The sequence below is a fragment of the Oncorhynchus mykiss genome, unplaced genomic scaffold, assembly GCF_013265735.2.
Source record: "Oncorhynchus mykiss isolate Arlee unplaced genomic scaffold, USDA_OmykA_1.1 un_scaffold_182, whole genome shotgun sequence".
NCBI lineage: Eukaryota > Metazoa > Chordata > Actinopteri > Salmoniformes > Salmonidae > Oncorhynchus > Oncorhynchus mykiss.
The window spans coordinates 19635-46321 of NW_023493672.1; the positions used below are offsets into that span (position 1 = coordinate 19635).

Sequence of the window (26687 nt, forward strand, 5' to 3'; positions counted from 1 at the left end):
ATTTTTTTTGTAAAAAAAGAGTAAATATTATCTGAAAAATAAACAACGGTGACCGTCACCCTACCGATGGCTTTGGTTGCTATAGCGACCAGCTCCTCGTCCTCCTTGGGCGTGTCGTTCATCCTCTGTTCCCGGTTGAGGGCGGAGTCTCCGTTGGCGAAGGACTTCCTCTTGCTCATGTACCTGGCCACCATGTAGCCCAGCGCCATGATGGCTCCGTGCTGGGTCTCGGGGCTCTGCAGTTTCCAACAGGGAATACAGGTTTTTACTTTCAGCTCAGTGAAACTGGGACAACTTTTGCTTCAGTACATTACATTCAAAATGACCGTATAAAAAACACATTTTGAGACCAGGAAAAACTGGGTCCTATTATGTGCAGCAAATATATGTGAAAATACACATTTCACTCCTTGGCCTACAGACGTGTGTACCTACAGGAGGGGGAGGGGCTACATACGTGTGTACCTACAGGAGGGGGAGGGGCTACATACGTGTGTATCTCCAGGAGGGGGAGGGGCTACATACGTGTGTACCTACAGGAGGGGGAGGGGCTACATACGTGTGTACCTACAGGAGGGGGAGGGGCTACATACGTGTGTACCTACAGGAGGGGGAGGGGCTACATACGTGTGTATCTCCAGGAGGGGGAGGGGCTACATACGTGTGTACCTACAGGAGGGGGAGGGGCTACATACGTGTGTACCTACAGGAGGGGGAGGGGCTACATACGTGTGTACCTACAGGAGGGGGAGGGGCTACATACGTGTGTACCTACAGGAGGGGGAGGGGCTACATACGTGTGTATCTCCAGGAGGGGGAGGGGCTACATACGTGTGTACCTACAGGAGGGGGAGGGGCTACATACGTGTGTACCTACAGGAGGGGGAGGGGCTACATACGTGTGTACCTACAGGAGGGGGAAGGGCTACCTACGTGTGTACCTACAGGAGGGGGAGGGGCTACATACGTGTGTATCTCCAGGAGGGGGAGGGGCTACATACGTGTGTACCTACAGGAGGGGGAGGGGCTACATACGTGTGTACCTACAGGAGGGGGAGGGGCTACATACGTGTGTACCTACAGGAGGGGGAGGGGCTACCTACGTGTGTACCTACAGGAGGGGGAGGGGCTACCTACGTGTGTACCTACAGGAGGGGGAGGGGCTACCTACGTGTGTACCTACAGGAGGGGGAGGGGCTACCTACGTGTGTATCTCCAGGAGGGGGAGGGGCTACATACGTGTGTACCTACAGGAGGGGGAGGGGCTACATACGTGTGTACCTACAGGAGGGGGAGGGGCTACATACGTGTGTACCTACAGGAGGGGGAGGGGCTACCTACGTGTGTACCTACAGGAGGGGGAGGGGCTACCTACGTGTGTACCTACAGGAGGGGGAGGGGCTACCTACGTGTGTACCTACAGGAGGGGGAGGGGCTACCTACGTGTGTACCTACAGGAGGGGGAGGGGCTACCTACGTGTGTACCTACAGGAGGGGGAGGGGCTACATACGTGTGTACCTACAGGAGGGGGAGGGGCTACATACGTGTGTATCTACAGGAGGGAGGGGCTACCTACGTGTGTATCTACAGGAGGGGGAGGGGCTACCTACGTGTGTATCTACAGGAGGGAGGGGCTACCTACGTGTGTATCTACAGGAGGGAGGGGCTACCTACGTGTGTATCTACAGGAGGGAGGGGCTACCTACGTGTGTATCTACAGGAGGGAGGGGCTACCTACGTGTGTACCTACAGGAGGGGGAGGGGCTACATACGTGTGTACCTACAGGAGGGGGAGGGGCTACATACGTGTGTACCTACAGGAGGGGGAGGGGCTACCTACGTGTGTATCTACAGGAGGGAGGGGCTACCTACGTGTGTACCTACAGGAGGGAGGGGCTACCTACGTGTGTACCCACAGGAGGGAGGGGCTACATACGTGTGTACCTACAGGAGGGAGGGGCTACAGACATGTGTACCTACAGGAGGGAGGGGCTACAGACATGTGTACCTACAGGAGGGAGGGGCTACAGACATGTGTACCTACAGGAGGGGGAGGGGCTACCTACGTGTGTACCTACAGGAGGGGGAGGGGCTACCTACGTGTGTATCTACAGGGGGGAGGGGCTACCTACGTGTGTATCTACAGGGGGGAGGGGCTACCTACGTGTGTATCTACAGGAGGGAGGTGCTACCTACGTGTGTATCCACAGGAGGGAGGTGCTACCTACGTGTGTATCTACAGGAGGGAGGGGCTACCTACGTGTGTATCTACAGGAGGGAGGGGCTACCTACGTGTGTATCTACAGGAGGGAGGGGCTACCTACGTGTGTATCTACAGGAGGGAGGGGCTACCTACGTGTGTATCTACATGAGGGAGGGGCTACCTACGTGTGTATCTACAGGAGGGGGAGGGGCTACCTACGTGTGTATCTACAGGAGGGGGAGGGGCTACCTACGTGTGTATCTACAGGAGGGGGAGGGGCTACCTACGTGTGTACCTACAGGAGGGAGGGGCTACCTACGTGTGTACCTACAGGAGGGGGAGGGGCTACCTACGTGTGTATCTACAGGAGGGGGAGGGGCTACCTACGTGTGTATCTACAGGAGGGGGAGGGGCTACCTACGTGTGTATCTACAGGAGGGGGAGGGGCTACCTACGTGTGTATCTACAGGAGGGGGAGGGGCTACCTACATGTGTATCTACAGGAGGGGGAGGGGCTACATACGTGTGTATCTTTAGTGATCTTGATGAGCGTCTGAACGGCAGTCTTCAGTTCGTTTCCTGACATGGTGGACACCACCACAGCGTAGAGCTGAGCTGCTAGCTCCCTTAGGTCCTCCTTGTTGGTGTTCATTAGACTCTGAGGAAGGGGAAATGTAGTATTAGCGTTAGCATAGCATGAAGCATACCGACGTATCCTTTACAGATGTAGCATCGACTAGCGTTAGCATGCAGCATACCAACGTATATTTTACAGTAGTAGCATTGACTAGCATTTCTTAGCATTGGCCTAGCATGTAGCATATCAAGGTACCATATCGGAGTTGTATAGTACATAGCGTCAATTAGCGTAGCATTAGCTTTCCAATTAATAGGTTACATAAGTAGCGTCAATTAGCATACCATGGTATCTTTTACAGTAGTAGCATCAATCGATTTTTTACCTTGATCCAGTCGATCTTGTGGATAAACATGGGGGCCAGGTTGTGAGGACAGACAGACACCACCTCCAGAAGACAGTACATCACAGGGACTCCTTTCAAAATAAAATCAAGAATAAAACATTTAAAAACATACAAATGTAGCTATACATTTTGGTATCAGTTATAAGGTATGAATGATGTATTTACTAGCCTGGAATCCAAACAGATATGCTCACTTCACAATATCAACAACGGTGAAACGGAGCATACCATTTTGGATCCCAGGCCTGTAAACACGCGAGTATTTGCATAGCATGCAGCATACCGACGTATATTTTACAGTAGTAGCATTGACTAGCGTTAGCGTCGACTAGCATTTCTTAGCATTGGCTTAGCATGTAGCATATCAGGGTACTTTAAGGTGCATAGCGTCAATTAGCGTAGCATTAGCATTCCAATTAATATGTTCCATAAGTAGCGTCAATTAGCATACCACGGTATCTTTCACAGGTATGAATAATGCATTTACTAGCCCGGAATCCAATATCAACAACGGTGAAACGGAGCATGCCATTTTGGATCCCAGGCCTGTAAACACGTGAGTATTTGGAGACGAGGAGACGAGGAGACGAGATAAGGAAACAAAGAAAGAAAAGGCAGGCATCATCACATCACTCGCCTCCTACAGCAGACAGCAGCTGCTGCAGTAGCTCCATGTAGACCTGCACGGGGTTGACCTCTGCCCCCTTGGTTCCAGTGGAGGACGGCGAGGTCAGGGGTCCGTCGGAGAGCAGGGCGTGCGTGTAGCGTCCGATGGCAGGCGCGTCGTCCTGCATGTCCGCCAGGCTCTTGGAGACGGGCGTGGCCCCGGCACTGTGGGCCAGACACATCCGCAGGTACAGCACGATCTGGAGACGGGAAACCCCGTGGGGGGTTAGAAAAGGAAGTCGTGTCTATTAACAGGAAGTGCGGAAAGGTAAATGTCTGCAGCACCCATCGTTCCCCCCCCCCCCCTGTGTTTCGTTTCATTCTTTAAAACTTCTCCCTTCAATTGTTTTGTGGTTTGGCCAGTCATAAACAGCATGGACACATAGCCTGGTTCCTCTCTAGGTTTCTTCCTAGGTTCCAGGCCTTTCTAGGGAGTTTTTCCTAGCCACGTGCTTCTACACCTGCATTGCTTGCTGTTTGGGGGTTTTAGGCTGAGTTTCTGTACAGCACTTTGAGCTATCAGCTGATGTAAGAAGGGCTATTTAAATAAATTAGATTTGATTTGGACGTTCATACAACTATGTAGTTGAATTGGTTTGTCTTACCTCGCCAAACGCAGAAGGGTTGAAGGGGAGCGTGTACGTCCCCACGGTGTACTTAGCCGGCGTCTTCATTCTCTGAGCAGCCTAAAGAGCAGACCAGATCAACTGGGCTGTGAAGACCTAATGCTGAGACACCTGTACCTCTACATTAACTAGAGAGTAAATTATCTAATGACAGGGGGCTCGATCTGGGACAAGGGAGGGGAGGGGGGGGGGGTTACGCTCTCACCTTCTCCTGGATGTAGGCCACCATGTCAGGGAATGAGGGCATGGGTTTACGGCCCTCTTTCTCCGAGTTCTTAGCAGGCAGAGCCCTCAGGACACGCTGGGCCTCGCTGCAAACCTCTTCTCTCCTGTCATAAACACACCATAGAGACACTGAAGTCAGGACACTGGGCCTCTCTCCTGTAATAACACACCATAGAGACACTGGGCCTCTCTCCTGTAATAACACACCATAGAGACACTGAGGTCAGGACAATCTGGGCCTCTCTGCTATAATAACACACCATAGAGACACTGGGCCTCTCTCCTATAATAACACACCATAGAGACACTGGGCCTCTCTCCTATAATAACACACCATAGAGACACTGAGGTCAGGACACTGGGCCTCTCTCCTATAATAACACACCATAGAGACACTGAGGTCAGGACACTGGGCCTCTCTCCTATAATAACACACCATAGAGACACTGGGCCTCTCTCCTATAATAACACACCATAGAGACACTGGGCCTCTCTCCTATAATAACACACCATAGAGACACTGGGCCTCTCTCCTATAATAACACACCAGAGACACTGGGCCTCTCTCCTATAATAACACACCATAGAGACACTGGGCCTCGCTCCTATAATAACACACCATAGAGACACTGGGCCTCTCTCCTATAATAACACACCATAGAGACACTGGGCCTCTCTCCTATAATAACACACCATAGAGACACTGGGCCTCTCTCCTATAATAACACACCATAGAGACACTGGGCCTCTCTCCTATAATAACACACCATAGAGACACTGGGCCTCTCTCCTATAATAACACACCATAGAGACACTGGGCCTCTCTCCTATAATAACACACCATAGAGACACTGAGGTCAGGACACTGGGCCTCTCTCCTGTAATAACAGACTTCCTATATGTTTTTTCTCAGTGTGTGTGTGCGCGCATGTCTAGTGTTGAGACTTACGGGTCCCCAGCAGCCAATAGGAGCAAGTATCTGGAGGGCACGTGATCAGAAGCGAATACCGTGCTGGCGTACTTCATTGCCACCTGACGCACCTGCACCTCAGGCTGACCAATCACAACACAGAAGAACACAATATTCAGAACTTTGACTGACCAATCAGAAAGCAATACTCCAACTTAAATCATCTAGATTCTTCAGCAACACTATATTCAGACACAGTGACATTCTGGAACACTTGGACAACAGTGACATTCTGGAACACTTGGACAACAGTGACATTCTGGAACACTTGGACAACAGTGACATTCTGGAACACTTGGACAACAGTGACATTCTGGAACACTTGGACAACAGTGACATTCTGGAACACTTGGACAACAGTGACATTCTGGAACACTTGGACAACAGTGACATTCTGGAACACTTGAACAACAGTGACATTCTGGAACACTTGGACAACAGTGACATTCTGGAACACTTGGACAACAGTATTCACTACAATGACGACACAATATAAAACAAGCGCCATATATTCCTGGTAAATTAAATCACATGTTTCTTCTACATCCTAGCTAGTAGAACTAGTAATATTTCATATACAAATCATAGAGAGATCATAGGACAGGGGTCAGAAACAGGTGGACTGTGGGGGTTTATGTTGGACCCCCCAAAGGAACAAGAACCAGGGCAAAACAAGACATGAAGAATCAACAGCAGGGTTTAGTTTAGGAAATCTGTTCAAGTATTCCCATCTATAAAGAAGAATAGATATATGATGGTGTCTCAATGTAGTCAAGGTATGAAATTGATATTTTCAAATAAAATCTAATGTTGGTCTTAGTTGTGTTCAATTTGCCTTTTACAAATTACTGCAATTAAGTTCCGGCCCCCTGATCATCCTCTCCGACAATAATCGTCTCACAGCTGAATCTAGTTGCCTACCCCCTTCATAGGAGAAACCAGAGCTTCCATCCGGCTGAGTACGGCTTCCTGTAGGTTAACGTGTCATAGGAGAAACCAGAGCTTCCTTCCGGTTGAGTACGGCTTCCTGTAGGTTAACGTGTCATATCTAGTGTTACCTTGCCCATGTAAGCTGCCACCAGAGCTTCCATCATGTTCCGTAGCGCCCCCTGTAGGTTAACGTGTCATATCTACTGTTACCTTGCCCATGTAAGCTGCCACCAGGGCTTCCATCAGGTTCAGTAGCGCCCCCTGTAGGTTAGCGTAGGCTCCCACCATCATAGACAGTGCCTCCTGGATGGCTAGACGGACATCAGGCTCCTCCTGTACACACACAAGGTCAGACGGGGCAGGAGGACGGTTAGAATATATGAAAAGGTCGCTGCCATAAACCTTGAATTATGTTTTGGAGGCCTTTGTGTCTTGTCTAATTTTATATATATATATAATAATGTTGGTAAACAGTGTATTCAAATAGCATTGTCTTGATGCAGGAACAACTACCTTGCACATGGCCTCAAAGAACTGCTGGACCAGAGCGATATCTTTGGTGAAGAGTTGGGGCATCCGGCTGAGAAGAGAGGAAACATCCCCTCACTATCACATCATCATCATCATCACTCACATCAACTCATCATCATCATCACTCACATCAACTCATCAACTCATCATCATCACTCACATCAACTCATCATTATCACTCACATCAACTCATCATCATCATCAACTCATCATCATCATCATCATCAACTCATCATCATCATCATCAACTCATCATCACTTACATCAACATCATAATACAGACTATTGGTTGTTAAAGCTCCAATGTGTAGCTTTTTTGGGGGGCGGTAATCTGACCAAATTCACATAGAAACGTGTGTTACAGATAATGTGGTTCTCATTGAAAGCCATGAGAACAAGCGGTAGATCTATTCTATGTGCACTATTTCTATGCTTCTCGTTCTTAAGTTTTTTTTTGGGAGGGGGGGGGCTTTCGGTTTTGTACACCAGCTTCCAAACAGCTGAAAACACAATATTTTTTGGGTTATGGAGAAGATATTTCACAGCGTTTTAGATGGAACAACGATTATCTACACTACACTTGGTTTTGTTTTGTCACAGGAACCGAGATGAGACAAACCATTCGAATTTTAGCAAACAGGAAACGGAGGAGCGATTTCGGCATAGCGCATTTTAAAATAGACAGATTTTTACTGTGAAATACCTGGACAGTTTCCCCACAGCAGAGTAGGCCATACACAGCAACTTAGGATCCTGCCAAATCAAACACCAGACAACAACAACAACATATCCCATCATGCTCTATACCAGGAGCACGCAAAGCATCAACCATTGAAAAGGAGTATATACGAATAGCTACGATGTGTAGTTAATGAAACAAGATTAAAAAAAACACATTGATTGATGGCTTTACCTCCTTGTACTCATTGATGAGCTTGGTGAGGCCATTCAGCAGCATCAGACCCAGAGGTTTGTTGGTGTCAGGACATCTGTCAGAGAGGAGAGACACAACATGTTAGGAGAGGCTTTAGTGTGGGTTAGTGTGAGGCCATTCAGCAGCATCAGACCCAGAGGTTTGTTGGTGTCAGGACATCTGTCAGAGAGGAGAGACACAACATGTTAGGAGAGGCTTTAGTGTGGGTTAGTGTGAGACCATTCAGCAGCATCAGACCCAGAGGTTTGTTGGTGTCAGGACATCTGTCAGAGAGGAGAGACACAACATGTTAGGAGAGGCTTTAGTGTGGGTTAGTGTGAGGCCATTCAGCAGCATCAGACCCAGAGGTTTGTTGGTGTCAGGACATCTGTCAGAGAGGAGAGACACAACATGTTAGGAGAGGCTTTAGTGTGGGTTAGTGTGAGGCCATTCAGCAGCATCAGACCCAGAGGTTTGTTGGTGTCAGGACATCTGTCAGAGAGGAGAGACACAACATGTTAGGAGAGGCTTTAGTGTGGGTTAGTGTGAGGCCATTCAGCAGCATCAGACCCAGAGGTTTGTTGGTGTCAGGACATCTGTCAGAGAGGAGAGACACAACATGTTAGGAGAGGCTTTAGTGTGGGTTAGTGTGAGGCCATTCAGCAGCATCAGACCCAGAGGTTTGTTGGTGTCAGGACATCTGTCAGAGAGGAGAGACACAACATGTTAGGAGAGGCTTTAGTGTGGGTTAGTGTTGGGCTGGAACGAAAAGCCTACACACACACACACACACACACACCTTTGATGACCCCTTCAATTCATTTTTGTAGCTTGTTTTTGTAATTGAAGCATTTACTTCTAACTTAGGTGGTCACCAACCGGTCGATCTCAAATCGACTTGTCGATCGCCAAGGCATTTCTAGTCGATCTCCGAGGCATTTCTAGTCGATCGCCGAGGCATTTCTAGTCGATCGCCGAGGCATTTCTAGTCGATCGCCGAGGCATTTCTAGTCGATCGCCAAGGCATTTCTAGTCGATCGCCAAGGCATTTCTAGTCGATCGCCAAGGCATTTCTAGTCGATCGCCGAGGCATTTCTAGTCGATCTCCGAGGCATTTCTAGTCGATCGCCAAGGCATTTCTTGTCGATCGCCAAGGCATGTCTAGTCGATCGCCAAGGCATGTCTAGTCGATCTCCAAGGCATGTCTAGTCGATCTCCAAGGCATGTCTAGTCGATCTCCAAGGCATGTCTAGTCGATCTCCAAGGCATGTCTAGTCGATCTCCAAGGCATGTCTAGTCGATCTCCAAGGCATGTCTAGTCGATCGCCAAGGCATTTCTAGTCGATCGCCAAGGCATTTCTAGTCGATCGCCAAGGCATTTCTAGTCGATCGCCAAGGCATTTCTTGTCGATCGCCAAGGCATGTCTAGTCGATCGCCAAGGCATGTCTAGTCGATCGCCAAGGCATTTCTAGTCGATCGCCAAGGCATTTCTAGTCGATCGCCAAGGCATTTCTAGTCGATCGCCAAGGCATGTCTAGTCGATCGCCAAGGTATTTCTAGTCGATCGCCAAGGCATTTCTAGTCGATCGCCAAGGCATGTCTAGTCGATCGCCAAGGCATTTCTAGTCGATCGCCAAGGCATTTCTAGTCGATCTCCAAACATTTCTGTAAAAATCCCAACGATAAAGTCTTGTGTTCCTAATTTAGTTTATTTTATTCATCTCGGGCTGTTGGTGGTCGGTGCAGACAACTCAGCCGCTGCCCTGCGCGCCGGGTGGGCAAACTGTTTCCATTTCATGTGTCTGAATGGACAAACTGTGCCTTTCCGGTGGGCCTGGGGAGGAAATCAAGAGCACTATAGGCCTACCGCTAGCCAATCAGATTGCTCAGATGAGCGAGTCTGAAGTAACGTAACAGGCAATAAGAAAGCTACGGCAAAGTTCATACTGTGAGATTTCAAAACCCATGACTGTTGAGAGACGGACCCTCAGTCTGCTGCTCTCTGCCGAGACTGACCCTCAGTCTGCTGCTCTCTCCCTCTGCTGAGACTGAGTCTGTCTGCTGCTCTCTCCCTCCGCTGAGACTGACCCTTAGTCTGCTGCTCTCTCCCTCCTCTGAGACTGACCCTGTCTGCTGCTCTCTCCCTCTGCTGAGACTGACCCTCAGTCTGCTGTTCTCTCCCTCTGCTGAGACTGACTCTCAGTCTGCTGCTCTCTCCCTCTGCCGAGACTGACCCTCAGTCTGCTGCCCTCTCCCTCTGCTGAGACTGACCCTCAGTCTGCTGCTCTCTCCCTCTGCTGAGACTGACCCTCAGTCTGCTGCTCTCTCCCTCTGCTGAGACTGACCCTCAGTCTGCTGCTCTCTCCCTCTGCTGAGACTGACCCTCAGTCTGCTGCTCTCTCCCTCTGCTGAGACTGACCCTCAGTCTGCTGCTCTCTCCCTCTGCTGAGACTGACCCTCAGTCTGCTGCTCTCTCCCTCTGCTGAGACTGACCCTCAGTCTGCTGCTCTCTCCCTCTGCTGAGACTGACCCTCAGTCTGCTGCTCTCTCCCTCTGCTGAGACTGACCATCAGATACAGGCACCATCAGCCCAGTAAAATATAAAGCAAATTATTTTAAGTGTATGCTCACTCAGCTGTGCCTCACAAGTAATACAACAATGGATCTATTGCCGGTGTGATCATATAGCGTACCTCAAATTTTGAAATATATATTTTAACTTCCGGAACAGCAATGCATTGGCAGGTAAATTCAAGCAAAGCCCGTATGTGGTGATAATGTATTGGGCCTGTAGTTTACTGCACAACCTCAGTGCTACAGAACTGGTTTTAATTGGTTCATGTTGCACAGGCTTACATTGTTTAAGTCAAGGTAATAACAAAATCACAGCGGTAGATCTCTGCTTGCATTTCGACTCAGAAAAAGGTTGGGGACCACTGTTCTAACTGATCTAGGGCCAGCTCTTAATGGCCATCTCTGTCTCTGTGTAACGGTGAACTGAGAAGACAAACAGACTTTGAATAAGTGCTTACAACATGCATGTGACGGTGGACAAACTGATCTAGGGCCAGCTCTGTCTCTGTGTAACGGTGAACCGAGAAGACAAACTGATCTAGGGCCAGCTCTTAGACTGCGTTTACACAGGCAGCCCAATAAATACTTTTTTTCAATGATTGGGCAAAAGATCAGAATTGGGCTGCCTGTGTAAACAAAGCCTTAGTACTGTAACTGTCTCTATAAGGAAGGGTTGAATGAAACTGACTTGGGACCTGTAACTGTCTCTATAAGGAAGGGTTGGATGAAACTGACTTGGGACCTGTAACTGTCTCTATAAGGAAGGGTTGGATGAAACTGACTTGGGACCTGTAACTGTCTCTATAAGGAAGGGTTGGATGAATCTGACTTGGGACCAGTAACTGTCTCTATAAGGAAGGGTTGGATGAATCTGACTTGGGACCTGTAACTGTCTCTATAAGGAAGGGTTGGATGAAACTGACTTGGGACCAGTACTTACACTTGACAGATGTGGTGAACAAACTGAAGTGTAAGAGAGAGCAGCTTGTTGTTGGTGTTGGCTCCAAACAGACCGTCGTACACCACCTGGGGAGAGGAGAGAGAGAAGAGGAGGAGATGAGGAGAGAGAGGAGAGAGAGAAGAGGAGGAGATGAGGAGAGAGAGGAGAGAGAAGAGAGAAGAGAGAGAGGAGAGAGTGAGAAGAGAGGAGAGAGTGAGAAGAGAGAGAGGAGAGAGTGAGAAGAGAGAGAGGAGAGAGTGAGAAGAGAGAGGAGAGAGTGAGAAGAGAGAGAGGAGAGAGTGAGAAGAGAGAGGAGAGAAACAGGAAATAGACAGGTGATGAAGGTTTCTTTGAGAGAAAGACAGCGGAAGGACATTCAAAAAGATTTGCACACACACACACACACACACCAAGGACGTTAACTGTTGATTTATTAGAGAACACACACACTACAGCAGTACCTGTATGTTAGCCGGGAAGCACTCAGCGGCGAGGCGTGAGCGTAAGAGATGTGGTAGGATCTTCATCTTGACTCTGGTGCTGACCGGCTCATGTTTCAGCTCCCTCTTCAGACTGGCCCCCTGTGACATAACGTCACATAACAGGACATGAGTTGGACCAACAGTTTGACACAGCACGTGTGATACTGTTCACACACACACACACACACATACATACAACCAATCAAGATAATGTAGCGACCGTGCCGGACAGATCTCGGCCTCCGGCCTCAGCAATGCCACTTCCTGTCAGGAAGTGGTTCCATTTCAAGACCAAGTTTGAATGAGTTCAGAAGATTGGAGGGGAATCTTTCCACACCTTAGTTTTGAGGGGGATGTCTCCCAGGTAGACCTTGTACATCCTGTTGACGATCAGGGGGTTGTTCCAGTCGATAATACTGCAAAACAAACATCACAACAACACATGGCATCATATCACAAATCAACAACGAACTCCCCGGGGGAACCCAGAACAAACTCCCCGGGGGAACCCAGAACAAACTCCCCGGGGGAACCCAGAACAAACTCCCCGGGGGAACCCAGAACAAACTCCCCGGGGGAACCCAGAACAAACTCCCCGGGGGAACCCAGAACAAACTCCCCGGGGGAACCCAGAACGAAATCCTGTAGCATGTTGTAAATGGACTAATGAGGTGCACCCTTACTGCACCATCCCATAATAGTAGAATAGTCCCATAGATACTCACCTCTGCTTGCTCTTGAGCTCCAGGTCCGCGGCCGTGGCAACGCCGTGTCTTGTGTCGCTAGAGGCAACCACCAGGTGTATGACCGTCTCCACCTCCGGTACCTGTTCTGCCTCGATGAACTTCACTATGCCGAGTTTACACTGGGAGAGACACGTAATCATTACCTCACAACCACAGTACAACAACCTCACAACCACAGTACAACAACCACACAACCACAGTACAACAACCACACAACCCAACCACACAACCCAACAGCCACACAACCACAGTACAACAACCTCACAACCACAGTACAACAACCACACAACAACCACAACAACCACACAACCACAATACAACAACCACACAACAACAACCACAGTACAACAACAACCACACAACCACAGTACAACAACCACACAACCACAGTACAACAACCACAGAACAACAACCACACAACCACAGAACAACCTCACAACCACAGAACAACAACCACACAACAACAACCACACAACCACAGTACAACAACCACACAACCCAATGAACTTCACTATGCCTAGTTAACACTGGGACGACCACACGTCCCAACAACAGTCAGTTATCAACAAATTCTTATTTACAATGACGGCCTAGGAACAGTGGGTTAACCGGTCTAGGAACAGTGGGTTAACCGGTCTAGGAACAGTGGGTTAACCGGTCTAGGAACAGTGGGTTAACCGGTCTAGGAACAGTGGGTTAACCGGTCTAGGAACAGTGGGTTAACCGGTCTAGGAACAGTGGGTTAACCGGTCTAGGAACAGTGGGTTAACCGGTCTAGGAACAGTGGGTTAACCGGTCTAGGAACAGTGGGTTAACCGGTCTAGGAACAGTGGGTTAACCGGTCTAGGAACAGTGGGTTAACCGGTCTAGGAACAGTGGGTTAACTGGCCTAGGAACAGTGGGTTAACTGGTCTAGGAACAGTGGGTTAACTGGTCTAGGAACAGTGGGTTAACTGGTCTAGGAACAGTGGGTTAACCGGTCTAGGAACAGTGGGTTAACTGGTCTAGGAACAGTGGGTTAACTGGTCTAGGAACAGTGGAACAGTGGGTTAACTGGCCTAGGAACAGTGGGTTAACTGGCCTAGGAACAGTGGGTTAACTGGTCTAGGAACAGTGGGGTTAACTGGTCTAGGAACAGTGGGTTAACTGGTCTAGGAACAGTGGGTTAACCGGTCTAGGAACAGTGGGTTAACCGGCCTAGGAACAGTGGGTTAACCGGCCTAGGAACAGTGGGTTAACTGCCTTGTTCAGGGGCAGAACGACAGATTTGTACCTTGTCAGCTCTGGGATTTGATCAAGCAACCTTCCAGTTACTAGTCCAACGCTCTAACCCCTAGGCTACGCTGCCGCCCCAAGGAAGGTACCTCTAAGGTCAAAGGTTCAAAGTTCAGAGGTCAGTACCTGTTCCAGCTGCTCTGGGCTCCACTGGGCCTCTCCGATGACCCTCTTGGCAGCGTAGACGCTCATCCCTGGAGGCGGCTGGGGGAGGCCCTGTCCGGCCGCCGCTGCCCCAGAGCTACCCTGAGGGGACGAGGGAGCTGGGCGAGTGGGAGGCTCGTTCAGGACAAACCTGGAGGCCAGAGGAGAGAGGGGGAGAGAGGAGAGAGAAGGAGGGGGAGAGAGGGGAAGGTCAACAACAAGGTACATTGTTTAGGGATTGTAATAATTAATTCAAGTCTTTGGAAAAACAATTACTTGAGTGAGCATGTTGTTTCCAAGTTTTATAGTACCGTTTTAACAATAACCGATAACATACTAGCATAACAAAATACTTAAAATGGCCAGCCCCATAGGCTACATCCCAAATGGCACCCTATTCCCTATATCGTGAACTACTAGTGCCCAGAGCCCTATATAGTGAACTACTAGTGCCCAGAGCCCTATATAGTGAACTACTAGTGCCCAGAGCCCTATATAGTGAACTACTAGTGCCCAGAGCCCTATGTATTGAACTACTAGTGCCCAGAGCCCTATTCCCTATATAGTGAACTACTAGTGCCCAGAGCCCTATATAGTGAACTACTAGTGCCCAGGGCCCTATATAGTGAACTACTAGTACCCAGAGCCCTATATAGTGAACTACTAGTGCCCAGGGCCCTATATAGTGAACTACTAGTGCCCAGGGCCCTATATAGTGAACTACTAGTGCCCAGGGCCCTATATAGTGAACTACTAGTACCCAGAGCCCTATATAGTGAACTACTAGTGCCCAGGGCCCTTGGAGAGGCAGCGTAGTCTCCCCACTGACCCGTAGGGCATCAGCAGTACGTCCAACATGAACTCCAGCAGTAACTGAACCGTCTTGGGTTTCTCCATCAGGATGAAGGGAGAGGCCATCTTGGAAGTGTTGGAAGAGTCCTTTGGGTACTTCATGTGATACAAGGACGGGATCAGGAGATGCATCAAGCTGGAGGGAGAGGGGACAGGAAGTCAGTGTGTGTGTGTACGTACAGTGTGTGTGTGTGTCTCTCTCTCTCTCCTTACCTATCCTGTTGGGGCTCAGGCTTGCCCTCCATAGCAGTTATCACGTGTGTGTGTGTGTATATCTCTCTCCTTACCTATCCTGTTGGGGCTCAGGCTTGCCCTCCATAGCAGTTATCAGGTGTGTGTGTGTGTATATCTCTCTCCTTACCTATCCTGTTGGGGCTCAGGCTTGCCCTCCATAGCAATTATCAGGTGTGTGTGTGTCTCTCTCTCCTTACCTATCCTGTTGGGGCTCAGGCTTGCCCTCCATAGCAGTTATCAGGTGTGTATCTCTCTCTCCTTACCTATCCTGTTGGGGTTCAGGCTTGCCCTCCATAGCAGTTATCAGGTGTGTGTGTATCTCTCTCTCCTTACCTATCCTGTTGGGGCTCAGGCTTGCCCTCCATAGCAGTCAGCAGGTGTCTCTCTCCTTACCTATCCTGTTGGGGCTCAGGCTTGCCCTCCATAGCAGTTATCAGGTGTGTGAGTGTGTGTGTGTGTGTGTGTGTCTCTCTCCTTACCTATCCTGTTGGGGCTCAGGCTTGCCCTCCATAGCAGTCAGCAGAGTAGGTGCCAGCTCACACTGGTTCCCCACCTCCAGTCGAGGGTATCCCATCTTGATGTAAATGATGGTGAAATTCTGCAGAGAGAATCCACCGTTCTGGATTAAACATCTCACAATGTCAGGGGGAGTAAAGAACATGGTAAACAGAGACATTGTATTTGTGTATATATATATATATATATACACACAGAGTTTGAACACAGGCCTACTCAGTTTGAGAGATGCCATATTGACACGATAATCACAGGATGAATACCCAAAACAGCCCTCTCTCTATTCCCTACATAGATAATAACAGGAAGTATCCCAAACAGCCCTCTCTCTATTCCCTTCATAGATAATAACAGGAAGTATCCCAAACAGCCCTCTCTCTATTCCCTACATAGATAATAACAGGAAGTATCCCAAACAGCCCTCTATTCCCCACATAGATAATAACAGGAAGTATCCCAAACAGCCCTCTATTCCCCAAAGAGCAAGCAGTAGCAAGGACAGAAGGCTGCACAGCTCTGGGGTGAAGTCTCCCCAAGGTACAGATCTAGGATCAGCTTCTCCTCCGCCTAATCCCAACCTTAACCATTAGTAGAGAAAAAACTAAACTGACTCAGGATCAGTGTGTAGGGGAAACATTACCCTACACCAAACCAGACCCTGGGGGGAGATTGGTTCAACTAGATGGTAATAAACCAGTCTGTTGAAGTAGACTAAGGCCACTTTCAGCAGGCATAGAAATATAACGAATAGAGCCTGTCGTGACTCCTTATTCTACACGTCAGAGGCAGGCATGTTTGTTCTACATCATATATTTCCATCTGAACTCTCCACAACAGGTAGAACGTAGAGCATTACCGTAACAAAGGATGCTGCGGCAGGGTCCTGGTACTGAACCAGGAGGGTCTCTACTGGTAGCTGGATCAAAGGTCTGCTCTTAATCCTCTTGTTCAGGTGGACCAGGAGCTCCATCACCTGGTAGAGAGAACGAGAGGTTATGATTAGTTACCAGGAGGGTCTCTACTGGTAGCTGGATCAAAGGTCTGCTCTTAATCCTCTTGTTCAGGTGGACCAGGAGCTCCATCACCTGGTAAAGAGAACGAGAGGTTATGATTAGTTACCAGGAGGGTCTCTACTGGTAGCTGGATCAAAGGTCTGCTCTTAATCCTCTTGTTCAGGTGGACCAGGAGCTCCATCACCTGGTAGAGAGAACGAGAGGTTATGATTAGTTACCAGGAGGGTCTCTACTGGTAGCTGGATCAAAGGTTTGCTCTTAATCCTCTTGTTCAGGTGGACCAGGAGCTCCATCACCTGGTAGAGAGAACGAGAGGTTATGATTAGTTACCAGGAGGGTCTCTACTGGTAGCTGGATCAAAGGTCTGCTCTTAATCCTCTTGTTCAGGTGGACCAGGAGCTCCATCACCTGGTAGAGAGAACAAGAGGTTATGATTAGTTACCAGGAGGGTCTCTACTGGTAGCTGGATCAAAGGTCTGCTCTTAATCCTCTTGTTCAGGTGGACCAGGAGCTCCATCACCTGGTAGAGAGAACGAGAGGTTATGATTAGTTACCAGGAGGGTCTCTACTGGTAGCTGGATCAAAGGTCTGCTCTTAATCCTCTTGTTCAGGTGGACCAGGAGCTCCATCACCTGGTAGAGAGAACGAGAGGTTATGATTAGTTACCAGGAGGGTCTCTACTGGTAGCTGGATCAAAGGTCTGCTCTTAATCCTCTTGTTCAGGTGGACCAGGAGCTCCATCACCTGGTAGAGAGAACGAGAGGTTGTGATTAGTTACCAGGAGGGTCTCTACTGGTAGCTGGATCAAAGGTCTGCTCTTAATCCTCTTGTTCAGGTGGACCAGGAGCTCCATCACCTGGTAGAGAGAACGAGAGGTTATGATTAGTTACCAGGAGGGTCTCTACTGGTAGCTGGATCAAAGGTCTGCTCTTAATCCTCTTGTTCAGGTGGACCAGGAGCTCCATCACCTGGTAGAGAGAACGAGAGGTTATGATTAGTTACCAGGAGGGTCTCTACTGGTAGCTGGATCAAAGGTCTGCTCTTAATCCTCTTGTTCAGGTGGACCAGGAGCTCCATCACCTGGTAGAGAGAACAAGAGGTTATGATTAGTTACCAGGAGGGTCTCTACTGGTAGCTGGATCAAAGGTCTGCTCTTAATCCTCTTGTTCAGGTGGACCAGGAGCTCCATCACCTGGTAGAGGGAACGAGAGGTTATGATTAGTTACCAGGAGGGTCTCTACTGGCAGCTGGATCAACGGTCTGCTCTTAATCCTCTTGTTCAGGTGGACCAGGAGCTCCATCACCTGGTAGAGAGAACGAGAGGTTATGATTAGTTACCAGGAGGGTCTCTACTGGTAGCTGGATCAAAGGTCTGCTCTTAATCCTCTTGTTCAGGTGGACCAGGAGCTCCATCACCTGGTAGAGAGAACGAGAGGTTATGATTAGTTACCAGGAGGGTCTCTACTGGTAGCTGGATCAAAGGTCTGCTCTTAATCCTCTTGTTCAGGTGGACCAGGAGCTCCATCACCTGGTAGAGAGAACGAGAGGTTATGATTAGTTACCAGGAGGGTCTCTACTGGTAGCTGGATCGAAGGTCTGCTCTTAATCCTCTTGTTCAGGTGGACCAGGAGCTCCATCACCTGGTAGAGAGAACGAGAGGTTATGATTAGTTACCAGGAGGGTCTCTACTGGTAGCTGGATCAAAGGTCTGCTCTTAATCCTCTTGTTCAGGTGGACCAGGAGCTCCATCACCTGGTAGAGAGAACGAGAGGTTGTGATTAGTTACCAGGAGGGTCTCTACTGGTAGCTGGATCAAAGGTCTGCTCTTAATCCTCTTGTTCAGGTGGACCAGGAGCTCCATCACCTGGTAGAGAGAACGAGAGGTTATGATTAGTTACCAGGAGGGTCTCTACTGGTAGCTGGATCAAAGGTCTGCTCTTAATCCTCTTGTTCAGGTGGACCAGGAGCTCCATCACCTGGTAGAGAGAACGAGAGGTTATGATTAGTTACCAGGAGGGTCTCTACTGGTAGCTGGATCAAAGGTCTGCTCTTAATCCTCTTGTTCAGGTGGACCAGGAGCTCCATCACCTGGTAGAGAGAACAAGAGGTTATGATTAGTTACCAGGAGGGTCTCTACTGGTAGCTGGATCAAAGGTCTGCTCTTAATCCTCTTGTTCAGGTGGACCAGGAGCTCCATCACCTGGTAGAGGGAACGAGAGGTTATGATTAGTTACCAGGAGGGTCTCTACTGGCAGCTGGATCAACGGTCTGCTCTTAATCCTCTTGTTCAGGTGGACCAGGAGCTCCATCACCTGGTAGAGAGAACGAGAGGTTATGATTAGTTACCAGGAGGGTCTCTACTGGTAGCTGGATCAAAGGTCTGCTCTTAATCCTCTTGTTCAGGTGGACCAGGAGCTCCATCACCTGGTAGAGAATAGATCATGATTCCAGTTGACTGTTAGAAGAGACGGTTTGGCATTAGCATAAAGCTACTGTATAGTGTACAAGTAGTGTGTATCAGCAGGTCTACAACTAATCTGTGTGTTTAATATGGAGAACAGCTTCTGTCAACGCAATTACAGCAGCATGCACACCATCAACATATGGAGGGGGAGGAGAATATTACTATGCTTACTAGTTGACTGTTTCGTGATTGGTATTACTACAATGCTGTGGGTGGGCCTTTCCCCAATAACATTGAGCAGCTGTGTCTGTGTGCACTTGTCTTCCACACACCCAGTCGTGGATTTAAAAGCATGGGGTTGATGTAAGCATTGGCCCGGAGGGAGTTTCCAATTCCTCCATTGTGAAATCCAGGTGAGAATAAGTGCAAGTGAACACTTCCTGGAGAAGGAGAACAGAAACACAGCTATGTGCATGAACACTTCCTGGAGAAGGAGAACAGAAACACAGCTATGTGCATGAACACTTCCTTGAGAAGGAGAACAGAAACACAGCTATGTGCAGGCTACTGGTACTGCTGGATGGAAGAAACAGATATCAGCGTGTCCTTACTTTCTTCCTGACTCCCTCCTGCACGCTGGACAGCTTGAGGAGGACCGGGGGCAGGAACTTGGATATAATGTCCTGGAGTTGGTCGTCAGTCTCTGCATGGCCCAAACGCAAGAAAACTCGCTCCAGTTGATCTGGAGAATTGAATGGAGGAGAGAGAGAAGGAGAAATTAGAAGTGAGGAGAAGAGAAGGAGGAGAAATCAGAAGTGAGGAGGAGAGAAGGATGAGAAATTAGAAGTGAGGAGGAGAGAAGGAGGAGAAATTAGGAGTGAAGAGGAGAGAGAAGGAGGAGAAAGGGAGGATTTTAAAATTAGAAATGATGAGACTAGGCCGTCCCAAATGGCCCCCTATTCCCTTTATAGTGCACTACTTTTGACCAGGGCCCATAGGACTCTCATCAAAAGTAGTGCACTATATACTTTTCACCAGGTTCAATAGGGTTCCGGTCAAGAGTAGTGCACTGTATAGGGAGTAGGGTGTCTAGACACCTGTCTAATTAAGGTACAGAAAACCCACCTGTCCAAATAAGGTACAGAAAACACACCTGTCCAAATAAGGTACAGAAAACACACCTGTCTAATTAAAGTACAGAATATACACCTGTTCAAATAAAGTACAGAAAACACACCTGTCCAATTAAGGTACAGAAAACACACCTGACTAATTAAGGTACAGAAAACACACCTGACTAATTAAGGTACAGAAAACACACCTGACTAATTAAGGTACAGAAAACACACCTGACTAATTAAGGTACAGAAAACACACCTGTCTAATTAAGGTACAGAAAACACACCTGTCTAATTAAGGTACAGAAAACACACCTGTCTAATTAAGGTACAGAAAGGTACCGTGTGGATGTCCAGTTAGCTGGTCCCGAGTGGCTCAGTTTACTCTGAATAAGACTGAGTCTGCTGAATGACTCAACTGTAAACATTTCAAATGTAGCTACAACATTCAGACCTAAAGTATCAACAAGGGACTGTTAATGTGCTAATGCACCTTGTGTTATATGTGTTATAACTGGGGTGGACAGGCTGTTCTGAGCTAGATCACAAAGCCTGCATGACATAGCCATTAGCTATGTCAGACAGGGCGTATATGCTTTCTACTTGCATCGGACTGGCAACTAGTTGGCAAGGAAATTAATGACATAAATTAGTGGCTAGCTAACTAGCTGGTGATTTGGCTGGTTAGTTAGTCAGTTAGCTAAATCATCTCAAAATGGTTAGCTAACGTTACCTTGTGAGAGGTGTGTGTTTGCCAACACACTCACTGCATTGAAAATTAAATGTGTCATCTTTCATTCCATGTATGCAACCTGTTACCATCGAGATACCTAACTAGCTGGTTTGCAATGAATTAGCTAGCTACTAGAGCTAATTAGTTAACTTCACACACACACACACACACAAGGCTAATCTTAAAGACAATTCATATTGTCCCGGACGCCTGGCTGCACTGCTAACCAGCAAGCTAGCCACTTGGTTACGCCAAAATATCATCGTTTAGTTTAATCGTAGTTACAGATCTAACATGACATCATTACAAATAGGGAATGAAATGACTGATCCAATGTTTTAAAAAAAATAACAACTATTCCAGTCGCCATCAGATCACGTTGATCTTTAATACAACACTTTCATTTGGACCATGACTGTGCAGACGGCCTTCTAACTAGCGTTAGCCAGCTACCTCAAATCAACGTGTTCATAGTTCATATCACAGGCGTTTTTCGCTCGATAGAATAAAGTTATGACTGTGTACTAAATGCAATAATACATGTTACCGATTCATGAAGTGTCTTACGATGCATTTAATCAGTGAAAAAAGCAGTTAGAAACTTACTGAGTTCATCTTGAGCGGCCATGTTCAGAGAAAGTCATCGGCGTTGTCACCCTGGGATGTATTCATTAATCCATGTCGTAGCAAAAACGTTTTAACGGTAAACATTTTGCAACGAATATTATAGCTTCTTATTGGACGAAGTCATGTAGGTCCCGCCCCCTTTTTGGACCGTTCGCGTCCGTTTGGTTCCTAGTGAACGGTGATGGATGCCACTCCTCTTTCACTATCTCCTAGTCGGTCGTGCTAACTCTAATTCGTTTTAACACCTGCTTCACACATAGCAACGATAACAGATATATATAGCGACATTCATAATCCACACACGTAGTCTTATTCATTATTTACATGTATATAAACTGGGAAATTCTGTGTAGACACTGAAACAATAGGAAAACAGGAAGGGAGAAAATATCAATCGAAATGTGTCACCCACCAAAAAAGTGAAAAACCAAGCATTTCTAGAAAATATTCCTATAATTAAATGCTTAATTTTTATATGTTTCTTATTTTATATTCCTATAATTAAATAAATGTTTAATTTTTTGTATGTTTCTTATTTTTTTCTACATTTGTTGAAGTGAAGGTGCAACTTTGTCCGACAGGGGGCAGCCAACTACACCACTGGTCTGAAATCTGCTTATCGACCAGACAGAAGAACAAGACGCTGTTGACCAGCTGTTATATGAAAACAGCTGGGCGATCAGGGCGAGAAGAGATAAACAACAATACAACGAAACACACATTTTTCATACACCAAAAGGTACAGTACAAGTTTCCTTACAAATGCAATCTATAACACGGGTTTAATTCATGACTATAACGTTCAGTGTCAACTAGTTTGTGGCGTCTATTTTCGTTTGTAAGCAGTGGACTGGTTGGCTAAGCTAACTGGTTGGCTAGGCTAACTGGTTGGCTAGGATAACTAAGCTACCGTTGCTAGCTAGCCCAACTTGGCACACGTTGGCTAACAACAGCATCTCGTTTTCGCTGCTTGCATGCATTTATCAATTGATTCAGACATTATTGCATATAGGTAAACTGGCTGTGGATATAGTAGTTCTGCTTGGACATAGTCTACGTTATACATCTAACACAGAATGTTTATTTATACCCTGTTTTATTACCGGCTGGCTAACAGTTACCTCTCACAGTTAGCTGGTGAGGCTAACTCGAACCCGTTGACTTGGTGTTTTCGTTGTGCTAACTTCTACTAGCCAACTGTTAATCTGTTGTTAGCTAGCTAAACCAGCGAAACTGCGATGCACAATACTAACGTTACTAGGTAAATGTATTTCTATGTGTGTCTAGATAACAGCCATACTATTTATGGTTGATATATGTTGAATTCGTGCAGTATATTTGGTCAGCTAGTAGCTTGCTAGCTAACCTCGGGCCTTGTTAGTTAGCATAAATCTCGACTGCATCCATTCAAGATGGGATTTAAACCCCCATCTCTGCTACGCGCATTGTGCAAGATGGCCAGTTTAGCAAGCTGGCTACTTATCCCTTTTCTCATCGTAACCAGTTCTTGTTATTTATCTCACGTTTGACTACTGTAAGACTCTTGAATTCTGACAATAACGAAAGAAAGGGAGTGGTTGATTTCAAATCAAGTCGTAGTTATCAATTATTTGAACTGTCTCCTTCGATCTGCCATTGCTGGCTACCACAACTGAACGTAGACGAGCTCGGACAGAAAGACAGACAAAGATCAGATTAGCCACACTGCACTTCGGACTTATCTTGGGAAATAAATGCACTGTCACAAGTGATTTAATCATTTAGCTACTATATATATATATATATATATATATATATATATATATATATATATATATATATATATATATATATATATATATATATATAAAGTAAGTGCATTGCATGATTTTTAAGAAAATGGTTGAACAGCTTTACATGGCAAAGTTACCATTTTATATCAAACATGATATGCAACAACATAATTCATAGATTTACTTTATTCGAATCAATTAAAATGTAACGTTTTTATTGTTATTGTATTAGCCGTTCATTGCTTTGTGAGATAATCTAAATGAATGATTTGAGACGCATTTCCTTATTGTGGGTCTCTTCCTCATTGTACTGTTTTGCTTTAACAATTTTTTTTTTTTTAAGAAACCAACTGTTATTGTGTGTCTAGTCCCCTTTGTCTCCTTTGTCAAAGTAAATCCAAAGTGAGTATACCAAATGGCACCCTATTCCCTATATAGTGCTCTGATGTTGATGTAAGCCCTGGCCAAAAGTAGTTCACTATGTAGGGAATAGGGTGCCATTCGGGATGGACCCCCAGAGTTGTGGTGATCGGGAACCCTGCTTGGTGGTAACTAGCAGAGGGGTTGTCAGAATATTTTGGGAGGACCACGATTTCCTTTGTGGGAGATGACCGCCACCCAGTGGTCCAACTTGTAAATAACACACAGCGAAATTGAAGGTGACATGAGTAAGACAGCATGGGAGTGCATCCCAAAGAGCACCCTTTTTAGTGCACAACGTTTGACCAGAACCCATACTCCTATGCTATGGTCAAAAGTAGTGTACTGTATATGGAATAGGGTGCCAACCCTGGTCTAAAGTAGTGTACTATATAGGGAATAGGGTGCCAACCCTGGTCTAAAGTAGTGTACTATATAGGGAATAGGGTGCCAACCCTGGTCTAAAGTGGTGAACTATATAGGGAATAGGGTGCCAACCCTGGTCTAAAGTAGTGAACTAAATAGGGAATAGGGTGCCAACCCTGGTCTAAAGTGGTGAACTATATAGGGAATAGGGTGCCAACCCTGGTCTAAAGTGGTGAACTATATAGGGAATAGGGTGCCAACCCTGGTCTAAAGTGGTGAACTATATAGGGAATAGGGTGCCAACCCTGGTCTAAAGTAGTGTACTATATAGGGAATAGGGTGCCAACCCTGGTCTAAAGTAGTGTACTATATAGGGAATAGGGTGCCAACCCTGGTCTAAAGTGGTGAACTATATAGGGAATAGGGTGCCAACCCTGGTCTAAAGTAGTGAACTAAATAGGGAATAGGGTGCCTACCCTAGTCTAAAGTAGTGTACTATATATGGAATAGGGTGCCAACCCTGGTCTAAAGTAGTGTACTATATAGGGAATAGGGTGCCAACCCTGGTCTAAAGTACTGAACTAAATAGGGAATAGGGTGCTAACCCTGGTCTAAAGTAGTGAACTAAATAAGGAATAGGGTGCCAACCCTTGTCTAAAGTAGTGTACTATATATGGAATAGGGTGCCAACCCTGGTCTAAAGTAGTGTACTATATATGGAATAGGGTGCCAACCCTGGTCTAAAGTGGTGAACTATATAGGGAATAGGGTGCCAACCCTGGTCTAAAGTGGTGAACTATATAGGGAATAGGGTGCCAACCCTGGTCTAAAGTAGTGAACTATATAGGGAATAGGGTGCCAACCCTGGTCTAAAGTGGTGAACTATATAGGGAATAGGGTGCCAACCCTGGTCTAAAGTGGTGAACTATATAGGGAATAGGGTGCCAACCCTGGTCTAAAGTAGTGTACTAAATAGGGAATATGGTGCCAACCCTGGTCTAAAGTACTGAACTAAATAGGGAATAGGGTGCCAACCCTGGTCTAAAGTAGTGTACTAAATAGGGAATAGGGTGCCAACCCTGGTCTAAAGTACTGAACTAAATAGGGAATAGGGTGCTAACCCTGGTCTAAAGTAGTGAACTAAATAAGGAATAGGGTGCCAACCCTTGTCAAAAGTAGTGAACTAAATAGGGAATAGGGTGCCTACCCTGGTCTAAAGTAGTGAACTAAATAAGGAATAGGGTGCCAACCCTTGTCAAAAGTAGTGAACTAAATAGGGAATAGGGTGCTAACCCTGGTCTAAAGTAGTGAACTAAATAAGGAATAGGGTGCCAACCCTTGTCTAAAGTACTGAACTAAATAGGGAATAGGGTACTAACCCTGGTCTAAAGTAGTGAACTAAATAAGGAATAGGGTGCCAACCCTTGTCTAAAGTACTGAACTAAATAGGGAATAGGATGCTAACCCTGGTCTAAAGTAGTGAACTAAATAAGGAATAGGGTGCCAACCCTTGTCAAAAGTAGTGTACTATATATGGAATAGGGGCCATTTTGGAGGCTGATTTATTGCAGTTGCACTGTCTGCAACACTGGGTTTATTAGTTCAGCTAATCTACTAGCTTATTAAGGCTTATTGGATTGGTGATTAGTTAATTAGTAGAATCAGGTGTGTTAGAGCTGGACTCAGGAAGAAGGAAGAGAAGCCTGCTTCCTTGGCTGTTTTTGTGTAATTAACCAATGAGGCCTGATAATGAGGCCTGATAAGAATAATAAATGTGTTGCACATAGGTTAATATTGTTATCGGACCTTATTGGTTAGTTACACAATAATAACCTATGTGTTGCTTTTTATTCATGTGTTATTCATATAAGCAATACTGTAGCCTACACTGCACAACATTGAGTGTTGTTCACAAACCCTGGTCCTGATCGGACAATGACCCCAAGCATACTTCCAAAGGTATGGCTTAGGGACAACAAAGTCATGGTATTGGAGTGGCCATCACAAAGCCCTGACCTCAATCCTATAGAAAATTTGTGGGAAGAACTGAAAAAAAAACGTGTGCGAGCGAGAACCTGACTCAGTTACACCAGCTCTGTCAGGAGGAATGGGCCAAAATTCACTCAACTTATTGTGGAAGGCTCCCCGCAACGTTTGACCCAAGTTAAACCATTTAAAGGCAATGCTACCAAATACTAATTGAGTGTATGTAAACTTCTGACCCACTGGAAATGTGATGAAAGAAATAAAAGCTGAAATAAATCATTCTCTCTACTATTTTTCTGATGTTTCACATTCTTAAAATAAAGTAGTGATCCTAACTGACCCTACGACAGGGCATTTTTACTAGGATTAAATGTCAGCGATTGTGAAAAACCGAGTTTAAATGTAGTTGGCTGAGGTGTATGTAAACTTCTGACTT

The 26687-nt window shown here is 46.7% G+C and overlaps 2 protein-coding genes across 13 annotated transcripts in view; one reads left to right on the top strand and one right to left on the bottom strand.

The window, feature by feature from the left end:
• Window positions 1-21812, bottom strand: part of LOC110534599 (proteasome adapter and scaffold protein ECM29) — a gene marked incomplete at its 3' end in the record, with an annotated part of 41277 nt that extends 19465 nt beyond the window's left edge. The window contains 21 exon segments of one of the 2 annotated variants that reach the window (XM_036972589.1): window positions 65-236; window positions 2728-2862; window positions 3167-3258; window positions 3825-4053; window positions 4459-4539; window positions 4685-4808; window positions 5654-5757; window positions 6815-6937; window positions 7118-7184; window positions 7839-7888; window positions 8049-8124; window positions 11564-11649; window positions 12025-12144; window positions 12383-12461; window positions 12771-12910; window positions 14193-14361; window positions 15040-15198; window positions 15776-15894; window positions 16669-16785; window positions 19841-19971; window positions 21687-21812. In XM_036972589.1, the coding sequence (XP_036828484.1) occupies window positions 65-236; window positions 2728-2862; window positions 3167-3258; window positions 3825-4053; window positions 4459-4539; window positions 4685-4808; window positions 5654-5757; window positions 6815-6937; window positions 7118-7184; window positions 7839-7888; window positions 8049-8124; window positions 11564-11649; window positions 12025-12144; window positions 12383-12461; window positions 12771-12910; window positions 14193-14361; window positions 15040-15198; window positions 15776-15894; window positions 16669-16785; window positions 19841-19971; window positions 21687-21708 (2395 nt within the window). 2 annotated transcript variants of the gene reach the window in all.
• Window positions 21813-22294: 482 nt separating this feature from the next.
• The window catches only part of LOC110534600 (lysine-specific demethylase 4A), a 55641-nt gene continuing 51248 nt past the window's right edge, over window positions 22295-26687 (top strand). For all 11 annotated transcript variants that reach the window (XM_036972593.1, XM_036972597.1, XM_036972594.1 and 8 more), the window contains exon 1: window positions 22295-22446. The gene's annotated coding sequence lies outside the window, so the exon portion shown is untranslated. The remainder of the gene's footprint in view (window positions 22447-26687) is intronic.